This window comes from Thermobia domestica, chromosome 1 (assembly GCF_964235325.1).
Source record: "Thermobia domestica chromosome 1, izTheDome1.hap1.1, whole genome shotgun sequence".
Lineage (NCBI taxonomy): Eukaryota > Metazoa > Arthropoda > Insecta > Zygentoma > Lepismatidae > Thermobia > Thermobia domestica.
Window position 1 is genome coordinate 71,777,653 of NC_137454.1, and position 14,100 is coordinate 71,791,752.

Here is a 14,100-nt window from a genome sequence, read left to right on the forward strand (position 1 = left end):
ACAATGCAAGCATAAGTATTCAGCCACACAAGGGCGGCTCTCATGAGGGTGAGGGTGAAATCAAGATTTGATGAGTGGCGGTAGAGTGACTGCCGCGGACTATCTGTCAGAATTTGACAGTCAACACGTTGGCCATCCCTGATGTATGTAGCGTAACTGAGGAATTTGAACAAATTCAAAGGGAAAGATCTAATTTTGAAACTCCATCAGCAAACAAATAAAATACTTCAGAACACTATTGTTGAATTATCACTCGGAAATATGTACCCACTCTAACCTATAACATGAATGACTTCATTGATTTGAATGTGAATCTAAGTTAATTGTTTTTTTTTAAATATAAATTGAAATGTGTCAATGTGCTTGTAAGGTTAATTTCGATGCTCAAATATTGTTAATATTCACCACTAATAGAGATACATTTGTCCTACCTTAACAATGTTAAAATTTTTAATTTTTTTCAATAATTGCCATAAATATGAAACTTTGTCTTAAGAAACTACCCTAGGGGCCAATTTGTGCACTTTATCACTTTGGTCTTGGTTCATTTTTGGCAGCTATCATTGTTGGGAAGTTTATTTTCAGTAATTCCCACAATTATGAAATGATATCTTTCAAACGTTGTCTCAAGGATTCCTTACACTACAAATACGTAAAGGCAAATGAAAAATGAAATTTTTAGTTTAAGATCCCACGATTATGCAAGCTAAATGCTAAAGGAGACAGAAGTGAATGATGAAAGAAATAGTTGAATGAGAATGTGGTAGGAAACTGGAGAATCCCCAGAAAACCCACGAACACAATGTCCTCCACCACGAACTTACTTGGACGGGAATCGAACATGCGACCCTTCGAACAAAGGTAATTTCTCTATCGCTGAGCCACCGTTCCTCCCTAAATGGCACGCGCAGAGCTTAGCGCCTCCAGGGGCCTTGGAAAGATTATCGAGCCTAAAATGATTTAGCACTGACTTTTATAAATCCACCAATTCAACAATTAATAATGTCGTGCAAACTTTAATACGTGCAAACTTTAAGATTGTAGTAATGAAAGAAAAGATGAAATCTTTAGTTTAGCGCCCCAGAGTTATGTAACTGCTAAAGGTGATGGATGAAATTGCAAGTGAATGATGATGAAAGAAATGGTGGAACGGGAAAGTAAGAGAACAAACCTTTATTTTCTTTAGCACAAATAATTAAATGTGTAGATTAATTGATTTCCAGAAATTTTATTATAATTAGCAATTAAAAACTAAAAGGGCGATCACAAACTTTTCTTGCCCAGGACCTCGCAACAATTTGTTACACGCTGCCATACATCATTAAAACAGGAGTAGAGTGACTGAATTATTTTGCTCTGTGGTTGAAAAGTAATAATGCAAAACAGGCAATTATTGACTTGAAGAGATAGGATAGTTTAAAAATTCTGACTGGGCAATAAAATCTTCATTTTTACGTCCTACGATTATCGCAGTCTTGTAGCCAACCTGGAACGAAAGAGATTCAGCCCACTTGAAGATTCTTTGCGAATATCATTTCAATGTGAATTTCGAACAAAGATCTAAGCTTACCTTCATGCTTAAGTTACGTCAAACAACTAACATATAAGGTGGAAATTATTCAACTTTTTTCACAAGATGTAATCCAGCTGACTAATTAAAATTTTATAAGCTTTATATGTTATATGTTGATTGATTAAATGTTGCACCTGATAATATGTAGTCGTTACTGCTTGTTACATAGTATTAGCGTGTGTAATGGTTGTATGGGGGAGAGGAGTATTTAAACGCTAATATTCTAAAGTGAAATATTTACATAAAAATTAGGATAATTAAACATTTTCAATAACTCCCTCTTAGACTTCGACTCTGGTTATAGGTCGATTACCGGTGATTACTGAAAGTAAATGATATTGAAATATACAAAGGAAGTTAGTATAGTGTCTAGCAAGCATGTCTGCTTTGCAGCAAGTCTCAGGTTCGATTCCCTTGAGTGAAGTTTGAACGCATTATGGTGGTTCGGATCCTACCATAAACTATAGATTCACGTATCATTTAGCATAGGCATCGGTGATGAATTATAAAGGGACATTAACTCTAATACGTCAGAATACAGACAGATCGACTGATTCCCAGATATTCATAAGTAAAACTTATATTTTCCAAAACAGCAAATTGCGTTAGTATAGTGCTATTTTTTTCTAAATATAGATCATGAACGGTTTGAAATTATGTTTATTCTGTTGTGTGAGAACGTTTCTCTATAGTTAGAATTGAGGACATCTTCGAAAGTTCCCCTTCTGGAGGATGAACACTAAGAATCATGAAATTATAGGTGTAAACCTGAATGCAGTTTTATCCACTTATCTCAATAGTAATCTATGTAAATGTAAGGTCACTTGACAGGTCCAAATGTAAGGTCACTTGACCAAAGGCTTAGATAATGTCCCCACAACCTCCACGATGCGGGGCCACCAACTCCAGGGATGTAAAATATATAGAAAATGTTTAGAAAGTAGAGGCGAATAACTAGGGGCTGCAGCGGGCAGGGGCTGTGTTGCAATAATAGACTATCAAAAACTTCCTGCTCAAGTCCTAAAATTTCACACGGCGTACACCATAGTTTTAAAATTTTCACAGAGTATACGCTAGTCTTTAAAATTTCGCAGGTTATATATGCTAGTTTTGAATATAGTACTACACGCCTTGAAGCAGAAAGTATGCGCAAATGACTAAGATTGAGCAATACACCTTCGTATACTCTCGACTACACCCCTGAATATATGCTTTTATTTTTTTAGTTTGCTTACATACGTGTGACGAAAATCTGGGAGGAACGCAACCACCCAAGCCCCTCGTTACGACGCCCATGATTAGATGAACCATAGCCGAATACTTCAGGTAGTTTTGCTTCTTTATTTCTAAGTTTTCCTATGCTTTGCTGACTAAATATCAGTTGTCAGGGAGCTTTAAAACTTGTGATATAGAACCAAATCATTCTATTTTAATATCCTATTTAGCGAAAAAAAAAAATAATAATAAAAACGTCGATAATGAAGGGTAACAGATCACAGAAAGAAGCCTACTGGACTCCCAAAATAGTCTCCCTTTTCAAGACTGTGCGCTGCATATTCTTACACTATATTAAAAACGCTTTCAAAGATACCAATCTTTAAAAAAATAAATAAAAAAAAAATAAAAAAAATAAATCTTTAGTTTAACATCCAACGGTTATGCCATCGATGGCTGAAGGAGACTGATGGAATTGCAAGTGAATGATGATGAAAGAATAGGTGGAATGAGAAAACGGGAGGAAACGGGAAAATCCCGAGTCCCTCGCTCCCGCAGTAACACTTGGTCCTCACCCTCGTTCACCCTCGCCCTCTTCGTCGAAGCTTTTCCTCGCCCTCGCGCACCCTCACCCCCGCCATCGAATCTTTTCCTCGCCCTCGCGCACCCTCACCCTCGTCATCGAAGCTTGTCCTCGCCCTCTTCGTCGAAGCTTTTCCTCGCCCTCGCGCACCCTCACCCTCGCCATCGAAGCTTGTCCTCGCCCTCGCGCACCCTCGCCCTCGCTGCCGAAACTTGTCCTCGCCCTCGCGCACTCTCACCCTCTTCGTCGAAGCTTTTCCTCGCCCTCGCGCACCCTCACCCTCGCCATCGAAGCTTGTCCTCGCCCTCGCGGCCAAAACTTGTCCTCGCCCTCGCGCACCCTCACCCTCGCCATCGAAACTTGTCCTCGCCCTCGCGCACCCTCGCCATCGCGGCGAAAACTTGTCCTCGCCCTCGCGCTCCCTCGCCCTCGCGTCACTGTGGGCGAGGGAACTTGAGGGTGAGGATGCCCTCGAGAGGGTCACCCTCGCGAGGGTGAACATCTCTGGCCTGGACAGTACATAGAATTTGTGATCTCAGGTACTAAGGGAGGATGTATGGAAATAGAATTGCAATTTTTTGATAAGAAGTCTATATTTCGGAATCCTTTGTTAGATACACAATAGAGAATTAATGGAGAAGTTGGAACCTACTCTGAGAAGTTGAATGGATTGCAAAAAACCACATGTCAATATTTTTTACTGTTTTTGCTCCATAGAAATCAGTAGTCTGTTGAAACTGGAATTATTAGTACATTTGAACGACTTCCTGTTTTGGTAGGATATTGTGAATCGATATGTTGTCTTGAGACGCTGCATCGTTTGTTAAAAAAAAAAAAAAAAAAAAAAAAAAAAAATCTCGCTGTTACCATTTTCGTTTTATGGCTATAAATGTTGAAACCGGAAATTGCTAATTTTAACTACTTCGGATTTGAATGGAGCATCAACGGAGAAGTTGGAACCAATTCTTGGGATATTGAATCGATTGCAAAAATCTACTTCTTGATATCTTTTACCGTTTTAGTTCTACGTAAATTAGTATTGAAATCGAAAGTAATAATAAACTTGAACCACTTCCAGCTTTTATAAAATGGTGTGGATTGTTATTATGTGTGTCTTGAGATGCTAAATAGTTTGCAAAAAAGGATTCTCGTTATCTATTAACGTTTTTGTTCTGTGGCGTTAAAAGTTGAAGTTGAAAATTGCTAATTGAAACTATTTCCAGTTTGCATACAGCTTCAACGGAGGCTAGTCGTTGGACGCTAAATCGATTGCAAAAATCCTCAGCTTGGGAGCATTTACAGTTCTTCCTTTACGGAAATCAGCATTGAAACAGAAAATATTAGTAAATTTGAACTATTTCCGGTTTTGGTGGAGTTGTGGATAGTCGTGATATGTTGTCTTGAAACGCTGAATCGTTTGCAGAAAAACGTTTCTCGCTATCTATTACAGTTTTTGTTCTATTAGTATTGAAGTTGAAACTGGAAATTGCTAATTTATACCACTTCCAGTTTGAATAGAACTTCAACGGAAGAAATTTAACCTATTCGTTGGACCTCAGTCGATTGCAAAAAAAAAAAAAAAAAAAAAAAAAAAAAAAAAAAAAAAAAAAAAAAAACCGCATCATTATAGGATTTACTGTTCTTGCTCGACGGAAATTAGTATGAAATCAGAAGTAATAGTATATTTGAACGACTTCCTGTTTTGGTACTGTGTTGTACGTAGTCATGTCATGTCTAAAGACGCTGATTCGTTTGGAAAAAAACGAATCTCGCTATCTTTCACCGAATTTTGATGGTGATAAACGTTGAAACCGGAAATGCTCATTTTAACTACTTCCGGTTTGAATAGAGCTTCATCGGAGGAGATGGAATCTATTCTTCGGACGCTGAATTGATTGCAAACAACTGCATCGGAGAGCATTTATGTTTTTGCACTACTGAAATCAGTATTGAAACCGGAAGTGGTAGTAAATTTGAACTTCTTCCTGTTTTGTAGTGTGTTGTATATAGTTATGATATATTGTCATGAGACGCTGAATCGTTTGTAAGAAACCGCTTCTCGCTAACTTTGAGTGTTTTCGCTCTATGGCGATAAACGTTGATGCCGGAAATGCCTAATTTTAACTAATTCCGGTTTGAGTAGGAAGTTACCGGCGGAGACTGAGCCTATTCTGTGTACGCTCAATCGATTGCAAAATCCGCTTCTCGATAACTTTTATCGTTTTTGCTCTGATACCTGTCAACAGACAAACGAATGGAAGGACAAAGCTGTTGTGTAAGACTTACGACACTTACGTACAGTAGAATTTGGAAGTCTAAAAAATGTATAAGAATATTTAAGTGTAATTTACTCAATTACACACTACTGGAAATTCTTATGAATGAAAGTGTAACGCATGTTTTGTATTATTATTATTATTATTATTATTATTATTATTATTATTATTATTATTATTATTATTAACTATTTTACGTATCGGCAGGTCTTGGGTCTGATTTTTTTCTTCCTTAATATTCGGATCTGGAAATGTGTTTTTTATATGTATAATAAATTGAGCTTAATATTTTGCAATCTCTCTCTCAAGAAATAATGCAAATGTGTACATACCCGAAACATTTTACCGTGTCAAATTTGAATTTCTTTTCTCTTATGGTATACTAATATGGAGAAATCCAGAAACTTTAAGTAGTAATTACTGAAGGAAGTAAACTGACCCGTTATTATATATTACTCTTAAATTAAACTCAGGAATGTGTCTAAATTTTTCTTAATGCCGCAGTTTTGAATGGGAGTCTCCACCTTTGTCAGCGCCTTATTTATTTACATAAACTCTCACTGCTGTTTCAATCACATCTGAAAGTTTCCATTATAAAATTAAGAATTATTTCAAGAATGATTAAGCCAGTAATCTTACCTATATAAATCATACCATGATGGATAGGTTGTAGCAAATACATCTTCAAATACAGTAATGTTCCTGTTCCAAAGGGCCCGCGGTGGATCAGTGGCTAGAGTGCTGATTTCTGGTGTGTGTGGGGTCCCTCGTTTATCCCCTGTCAAGGGGGTTTTGTGGTGGTCAAACTCGTGTTCATGGTTTTCCAGTTTTCCTCCCTCTTTCTTCATTCCGTATTTCATTCATCACCTGTGGTTTCTTTGAGGTAATACATAATCGTGGAACGTTAAACTTTAAAAAATGCTAAAAAAACTAAATAGTACAAACTCATTACATCAGTACCCGTTCTTTGGTTCGTATTAACTGAAGAACTTTTAAATACACGACTAACTTATTCCAACTTTTCATCTGTGAAGATTCAGCGTTTTTCTCTGTAAAAAAAATATTTGAAAGCACACTGTAGAAACTTAATTAGAAAATTAGACGCATTAACGCTGCCGTAATTTAAATATTAGTATATTGGTTGTTACATACTAGGAGAAACATTCAAAATCTGCAAAGGAGTTAGAAGTATCACTTCTGAAGCACACTCATTCAAGTAAAACATTAATGTAAACTAAAAACATTCAAATAAAAAGTTCGAAAAATGTGCTTTATGCAGTGAAAGAGTAACAGAACAATGGCAAGTTATATATAAATGTAATGCATTGTTTTCTATATTATAATTATTAGATTTTTAATACACGAGATTCATCTATATACTGTAAATACTCTATTAGGAGACTATTGTTATTGTGATAGATAAATTATAACATTATTAAGTGAGGCCAATTCATGTTTTGACTACGAAGTTAGTAGTTTACTTTTATAAAATGTCTTATAATGTACGTAGTAATATTCAATATTGTAATTTCTATAATTCTTAATTATTTTTGCTTACCCCTTTGAAATTTACATATTGTTTTTAGGTTATGACTGTTTTTATTTATTTATTTATTTATTTTTCGTAGATGTTTGATATTCAAACTTGTTTCTTTCTTTCAGGTATTAAGACAGCGTACCGAGGATGGTATGTCGACATAGGACCAGTTGTTGGGAAAGCGGATAAAATTTGGACAATCTCTTTGAATGAAGAATCAAATAAAACGCCAATTGTATTACTTCATGGGTTGGGTGCTGGCGTTGCACTCTGGTGCCTCAATTTGGATGCCTTGGCCAGTACGAGGCCAGTATATGCTATTGACTTATTAGGTAATGCATACTGGAGTGAAATTAGAAATTAAACCGACTTTTCTTTCTGGCAGTAAAAATGTCTAATATTACCAAAGATTAACAACTTATCGTTGTGATCATGAGATACAAAGAAGTCAGACTTAACTTTTTCCTTGAAAACAATTTAACCTTAAAAAAAAAAAAAAAAAAAAAAAAAAAAAATTGCTTGTGTGCAAAATATAATTCAATAGAATTAGTCAGCGAAAAAATACGCATAAGCATAGCAGAAATTGTTTCTGCATTCTGAAGCAGTCGCGCACTATTATTGCTGGAGAATTGAATCTACCAATCGACATGTTTTGAAATTCATATACAGTCATTATCAAAAGTCTGAGCACACTGCTCTGATTTTTTCAGAATCTTCCCCCTCCCCCACACACACAAAATAAAAAGTATTCACAGAAAACGTAGTTTGTTAAACTTCTGTAAAATAAACATTGTTACTCATATAAAGAAATTAAAACATATGGTCCTATTTTCATTGAGACATATTTATTGAGTGTGTTTGCATTCAATGAAATACAAACTTTTGGACTTTATAATACATTTACAAATTCCACGTATTTGTTTGCATAATTTATCCAACTTTCGGGTAGCTATGCGACTTCAGTATCTCTGAAGAGTTCCAAAGACCTTCAGTACTCATTGGCATCTATTTATGGACTGTAGTGTCAAGTTTATCGTATAAGGGCTCGATGGGTAACAGATCCGGTAGCTGTGGCGACTATTTCATTTGTTGGTGATGTAAACCTCTTCTTTGCATTGCAAATAATTATTGCATAGCTTGGAAGAATGTTTGAGATGATAATCCTGTTATAGCACTGCCCCAGGTCCGCCTTCCTGATAATTTCCATGCCTCGCCAAAACGATCTGAAACACATTTTTGTCCATTATTCCATCAATTCGAACTAAATGACCAACTTCGTAGCCTGTAAAGCATCCTCAAACAGTGACGCTACTTTCTCCGTGTCTTGCTGTAGGTGTTACACGATCGGGATGAAAATGCTTTTCCGGACGACGACGCACAAACCTCCAGCATTGGAAGGCGAAAAATTGGAATTTAGATTCGTTGGTCCAGAGTGTCCTCTTCCATTGTTCATCGTTCAGTTCTTGTTTCGTTTTGTTTTATTTATTTTTTATTTTTGTTTCCTTTTTAGCCCAGGAATATCTTTTTATAATACCGGTTTACCGCAATCTTACCCCAAGGCCATAGATCTGAAGGCCCTGGGCCACTGTCCTGCTTCATGTCGATTGGAAATGGCTTTTTAATAGTTTTATTTGTTCTTCCGAAGCCGTTAACGTCTATTCCATTTGTTGTTTTTCCAGTAAACTTGTCCTTAAGAGAAGTTATTATTTTTGGACAGTGTGTTTTCGTATAATATTTTGTGACTATCTTTCAAGAGTCCGACGCACTGCTCCACCCAATATCAGCGATTTTTCGCAGAGACTCTTCTCTCAAAATAGCCACTTAAACACGTGCTTCGACTCTGTTAACAATTTCTCTTTCGCATTTTATAGTATTTCCTGTTTTTCACACTATTAAATTGGTTCACGGAAATGAAAACAGTAAGACCGCATGCCACAAGTTTACATCCAATTTTGCCTATATTACGACATGAGTGAATAGGTCGTACACAGCTGTTCGTTGAAATAGAGACAGCTACTGACAAGGGCTCATACATATACCAAAAGGTGTTGTTGAAACGATGCGTCATCAAAGCAAGCGTGACTTTAGTTGTCTGCTCATTAGCTATCTGTTTATTGCCAAGCAGCTTTCCTCAATAAATTTGTCTCGATGTCACAAGATCATGAATTTTCGTATCCTTATATGAACAGCGTTGTTTACTTTTCTAAAACGATTCCAATAAACATGGGTTTGTATGGACACAATGTCTTTTGTTTGGAACATTTTGAAAAATGAAGTACTGGTACCTTTGACAATGACTGTACGTTTAATTTTGTGTTAAAAAGGGAGTACACTTCCGATAAGAAATCTTCCTTTTTCATTAGTTGGTAGGTTGTATCGTTACTACGTGCGTACTACGCATACCCTACTCAAAAAACTAATTGAGGGATAACTACACTATATTGCGCAATATGTTGTAAATCTAAGAAGAAAAAATCATGTTAAACCAAGAAAAGTTGCTTCGATAAAAGTATCTAGTCCTATACTATGCTTCTAACACTGTAGTTGATTAAAGTGGTGCCTGCTTTTGGTATTACTGTAAAGTCTCTTAGAAGGGCATAAAATAATCGAGAGAAATTAATATTTACCTTGACACATTCGAATAACAAGTCAAATTAGGTGTTTTGGGTTGATGTATTTCTATAGCCTTTAATATAACATTTAATGTAAAATGTGTGGATATTTTACTAAAGTGAATTCATGTAGTTTCTATATTTTAACTGAAATTTGTATATATTGTATATAGTTAAAGACAGGAAACTATGAATGAGGTGTTTATTATGCTGGTAGATTCTTGGGCTGGTATTTTCTTACTGTTTATTTACAAGGAGCATGTATTAGGATTACGTATGTCACCGTTGAAGAACACTAAGGTTGGCCGCACACTGAGGGAGAAAACTAGTGGACGCAAGTATTGTACAATTTTCGCTCCATTGAGATTTATCGGGAACCAGCTCCTCATGCATTCAAATAAGTCGACCGTACACTGAGCGAGCGATTCACACATTTCGATCAGCGCACACGCAGACCGAGACCTAAACTGCCTGTCGTCTGTGTTTCACTGTAGATTGTGTTGCTGTGGATGTGAAGCTATCGCGTACATTGAGTGAGCAAAGAGCGAAATTGCTCGGAACAAAACTGATTTGCAACACTTGCTTCTTCCCGTTTGTTCTCTCAGTGTGCGGCCAACTGGCCAGCCTAACAACGATCTGTACAATGTGTTCCGGCAGAATAAAAACTTCCTGTTGTTATTGACAACAACGATACAATTTTTAGCGCAATAGAACTTCGAATTTCACAATATTCTCGTAAATTACGCCTGTGAATTTCATATCAAAAGTGTTATTTTGTTCAGCTTGATATGGTCTATCGATTGATATATGTATTACCTTCAGACTCTGTATTATAGTTAAAAGAAATTAAAATTTTAATTTTTTTCTCGAAAACTACGCATGAGTTTACACTCACTCGTTTTATTCTCTTCAACTCGGTGAGATCTATTGATTTGTATATTTTATCTTTGGACAGTGTTTCCTGTTAAACGCTAATATTGTAGAATTTTTTCAGACGGATCTGCAACATTGAGTAAAAACTCACGATTTCCTTTGTGTTCCCTTCGTTGCCCATGATAATTTAATAGATTTTGAGCTTAAACTATAAGTTGAGCTAATTTATGATTCGAATCTTTCTAACTTACTCAAATCTGCGAATTTAGCTTGCCTCCTGGAATCGTTAAATATATTTGACTGCAGTTTGCAACAACTTAACCAAGAGGGGCTTTTTTTTTTTTTTTTTTAATTCAACTGTATTGTATTCTAAGCAGAAAGCACCTCTCAATGGAACAAGTATAGCAAAAGAAATTGTGCTTGGGAATATACATATACACTTCTTTTGCTGGGTGTGCAAATAATATATAGAGATTAAACTGTAAGTTCTCTGAATAAAAAAAATCATTTTCGTATCGTTTGAATTCTGTGTAATATTTTTGCTTTGTTTCGGTATATCTAGTATAATATATTCAATAATGTATAAAGCCACGTGATCTGATTAACAAGGGACCCCTTGAGTGCGATGTTGCAAGTGCAATCTCTAGTAAGGCTCATTTGAAAGTGTAGTGTGAACAATGATGACATGAAAAATATTAGCTGCTAATGACTCATTATGTGCACCAGGAGAGCGGCAGTAAATACGTGTCCGAGAGGTGCAGAGATCAATCTTCTATGGGATATGCGTATTACACTTCATAGATGTTCGCACCATCAAGATCGAAGGCGAACTCCTTGGGAGTTACAAACCGTTCAGGGCGTTCAGTTAGGTATCCACTCTTAAAGAATGCATATAGAATCATGTTGGTGTAACAGGTACCATCACATTCCATCAGTTCTCACCTCCCCTTTATATCAATATGATTCTATAGGCTTTCTTTTAAAAGTGGACACCTAGTTGAATGTCCTGAACGGTTTGTAACTCCCAAGAAGTTCGCCTTCGATCTTGATGGTTTGAACATTTGTGATCACTGTGGCGCGTCATTTTTCATTCGGTGTTAATGGTACAAGTTAATGATTTGTTTTGAACATTTCGTCAGTGTCGACGACGTCCATTTTGTGAAGTGTAATACATATATCCCATAGAAGATTGATCTCTGCACCTTCCGGTCACGTATTTTCTGTCGCCCTCGTGATGCACATGGTGAGTCATTAGCAGCTAATACTTTTCCTGTCATCATTGGTCACACTACACGTTCAATGAGCCTTACTAGAGATTGCACTTGCGACCTCGCACTCAAGGTGCTCCTTGTGAGTCACTGACATAAGATCACTTGTACTTCCGGTTGACGTGGAAAGTTGAAATTTATCTATTTATTTATTTATTTATTTATTTATTTAACAATAACCAAATACAGCTCAGAGGCCATTTTATACTGGATATCCAACAACAACAACAATGGAAAGGATTTTGGAAGGTATCGGCCAGGGCCTGTTTTAGTAGGTACCATCCCGGCATTTGCCTGGTAGGACTGAGGGAAACCCTCTACCCCTCTCTACCACTCACGCCAACGCTCTACCACTTGAGCTACTTCGCTCGGTCAGTTTGGTACGCTTATACCTTTAGGAGAGAAACCAGCAGGAAAATGGTTAAAAATATATTTTCTACATTTATAGGATGTCAAAAGGGGGATGAAAAGAAATTTCATATAATTGAAATGGGTGTTTGTAAAGTTTGGCATGCTTGTAGGTTTTTGATAGCGTTATATAAGTACATAACCAAATTTAGCGTGTTGTTTAAATGGGACACCTTTAACACCACATAATTCTTAGCTGGGTACCTACTAGTACTAGAAGTACAGGAAATCTACTGGAAATTTGTATCAATACTGGAGATACTGAAAATGTACTGAAAGTTGTGTGGTACTGGAAAAGTGTAAAAATTCCCTTTGAGACCCTTCAAGATGGCAGCCTCATCATCTGGTGTAGGTGGTGATAGGGCTAACTGGCCAACCACTAAAAATGTAGCTAGCTCAAGAAAGAAAATGGATAGTGTTAATAATACGAAAACAGTATAATGATACAAAACAGAAATAGCTTGAGAAAAATAGTCAAAATGTAATTCTAAAATGTTACCTTTTATCTTATTTTATATGTAGTTTGTATTCATTTAATATGAAATGTCAAAGACAGTAACACATCTACATGGACATTAAACATGTTACTCTTTAATATTTGTAATTAACTGGTCTTCTACTTAACAGTGTTTTCTGTAGCAAATGTAATACGAATATGAAAGAAAAAATCAAAATATATGTAATACGGTGAACCTGGTAAGGAGGGGTTTGGCTTTGAGCAGGAGTGGAGGCCAACACAAAAGCACACTTATACCTACATCCCCCTCCCCTTCTCCCCACACAGAAAAAAATGAAATTTTTGAGTTTTACGTCCCACGGTCCCCTCACACAGAGACAGAGAGACAGACACAGGTGAATGTGGATTACAGCAGGCATTCTGGGAGAAATAACGCCCAGAAAACTTCTTGTTTTTCGATTTTAACCCACTAGTTTCTGTGCATTCTTCCTATTAGAATATTGAAACTTTGGTTTTTCAATTTATTTCACAAGCTGTTAAGTATCACCACACTATACAGTCTTATGTGGTATGAGTTTTATATAAATCACTGTATAATATACTGGAAATTTTCCTAGAAAAACACTGGAAATATCAAAGTAAGCTTCAGTAGATACCCTGATTAGGCACTTGCAATAGGACTACAGTTATTAAATTTGGCATTTTGTATCCTCCCGGAATTAACGCACAGAAAAAAATGCCAAAAATGAATACTTTTAGTTTTTAGGGTGTTTTAGGGGGAAGTAAATTTCCCCAGTTTTAAAGTAGGACGCTTTCTATACTCCATAATTATTAGGCACTTCTGGTAGGACTACATTGATTTAATTTGGCATGTTTGTAGTCTCCCGCCCAACTAACCCACAGAAAAAAAAAAAATGCCAAACGTCGATATAGTTTTTAGGGGTCTAAGGGAGAGAAGAAAAATTTTCCCTTAACTAAATGGAAGTGTTTTTCAATAAAATAACTTACAGGTTTAGATACTTCAAATTGGTATAGAAACACAGATCTTGGCATGCTTGTAGGTTTCTAAAACTGAAAAACAAGAAAATAGTCAAAATCAAAATGTTCTGTTTTTAGGGGTTGTATGGATTTTTTTAAAATTCGACGCCTTGTATTTTTAAAAGATCCGTAACTTCCTTAATGTTGATCTAGAGAAAAAATTAAGTGTTTCTCAATTCTCGTCAGTATCTCTACCACTTTTGTTCGATGGATGACAAAACAAAGACTGCTATAAAAATAAAATGGGAGTGAACAGGTAG

The 14,100-nt window shown here is 36.2% G+C and overlaps 1 protein-coding gene across 2 annotated transcripts in view; it reads left to right on the forward strand.

The window, feature by feature from the left end:
* The window catches only part of puml (pummelig), a 78,403-nt gene that overhangs the window by 42,839 nt on the left and 21,464 nt on the right, over nt 1-14,100 (forward strand). For both annotated transcript variants that reach the window (XM_081758783.1, XM_081758774.1), the window contains exon 3: nt 7,310-7,516. In XM_081758783.1, the coding sequence (XP_081614909.1) occupies nt 7,310-7,516 (207 nt within the window). The remainder of the gene's footprint in view (nt 1-7,309; nt 7,517-14,100) is intronic.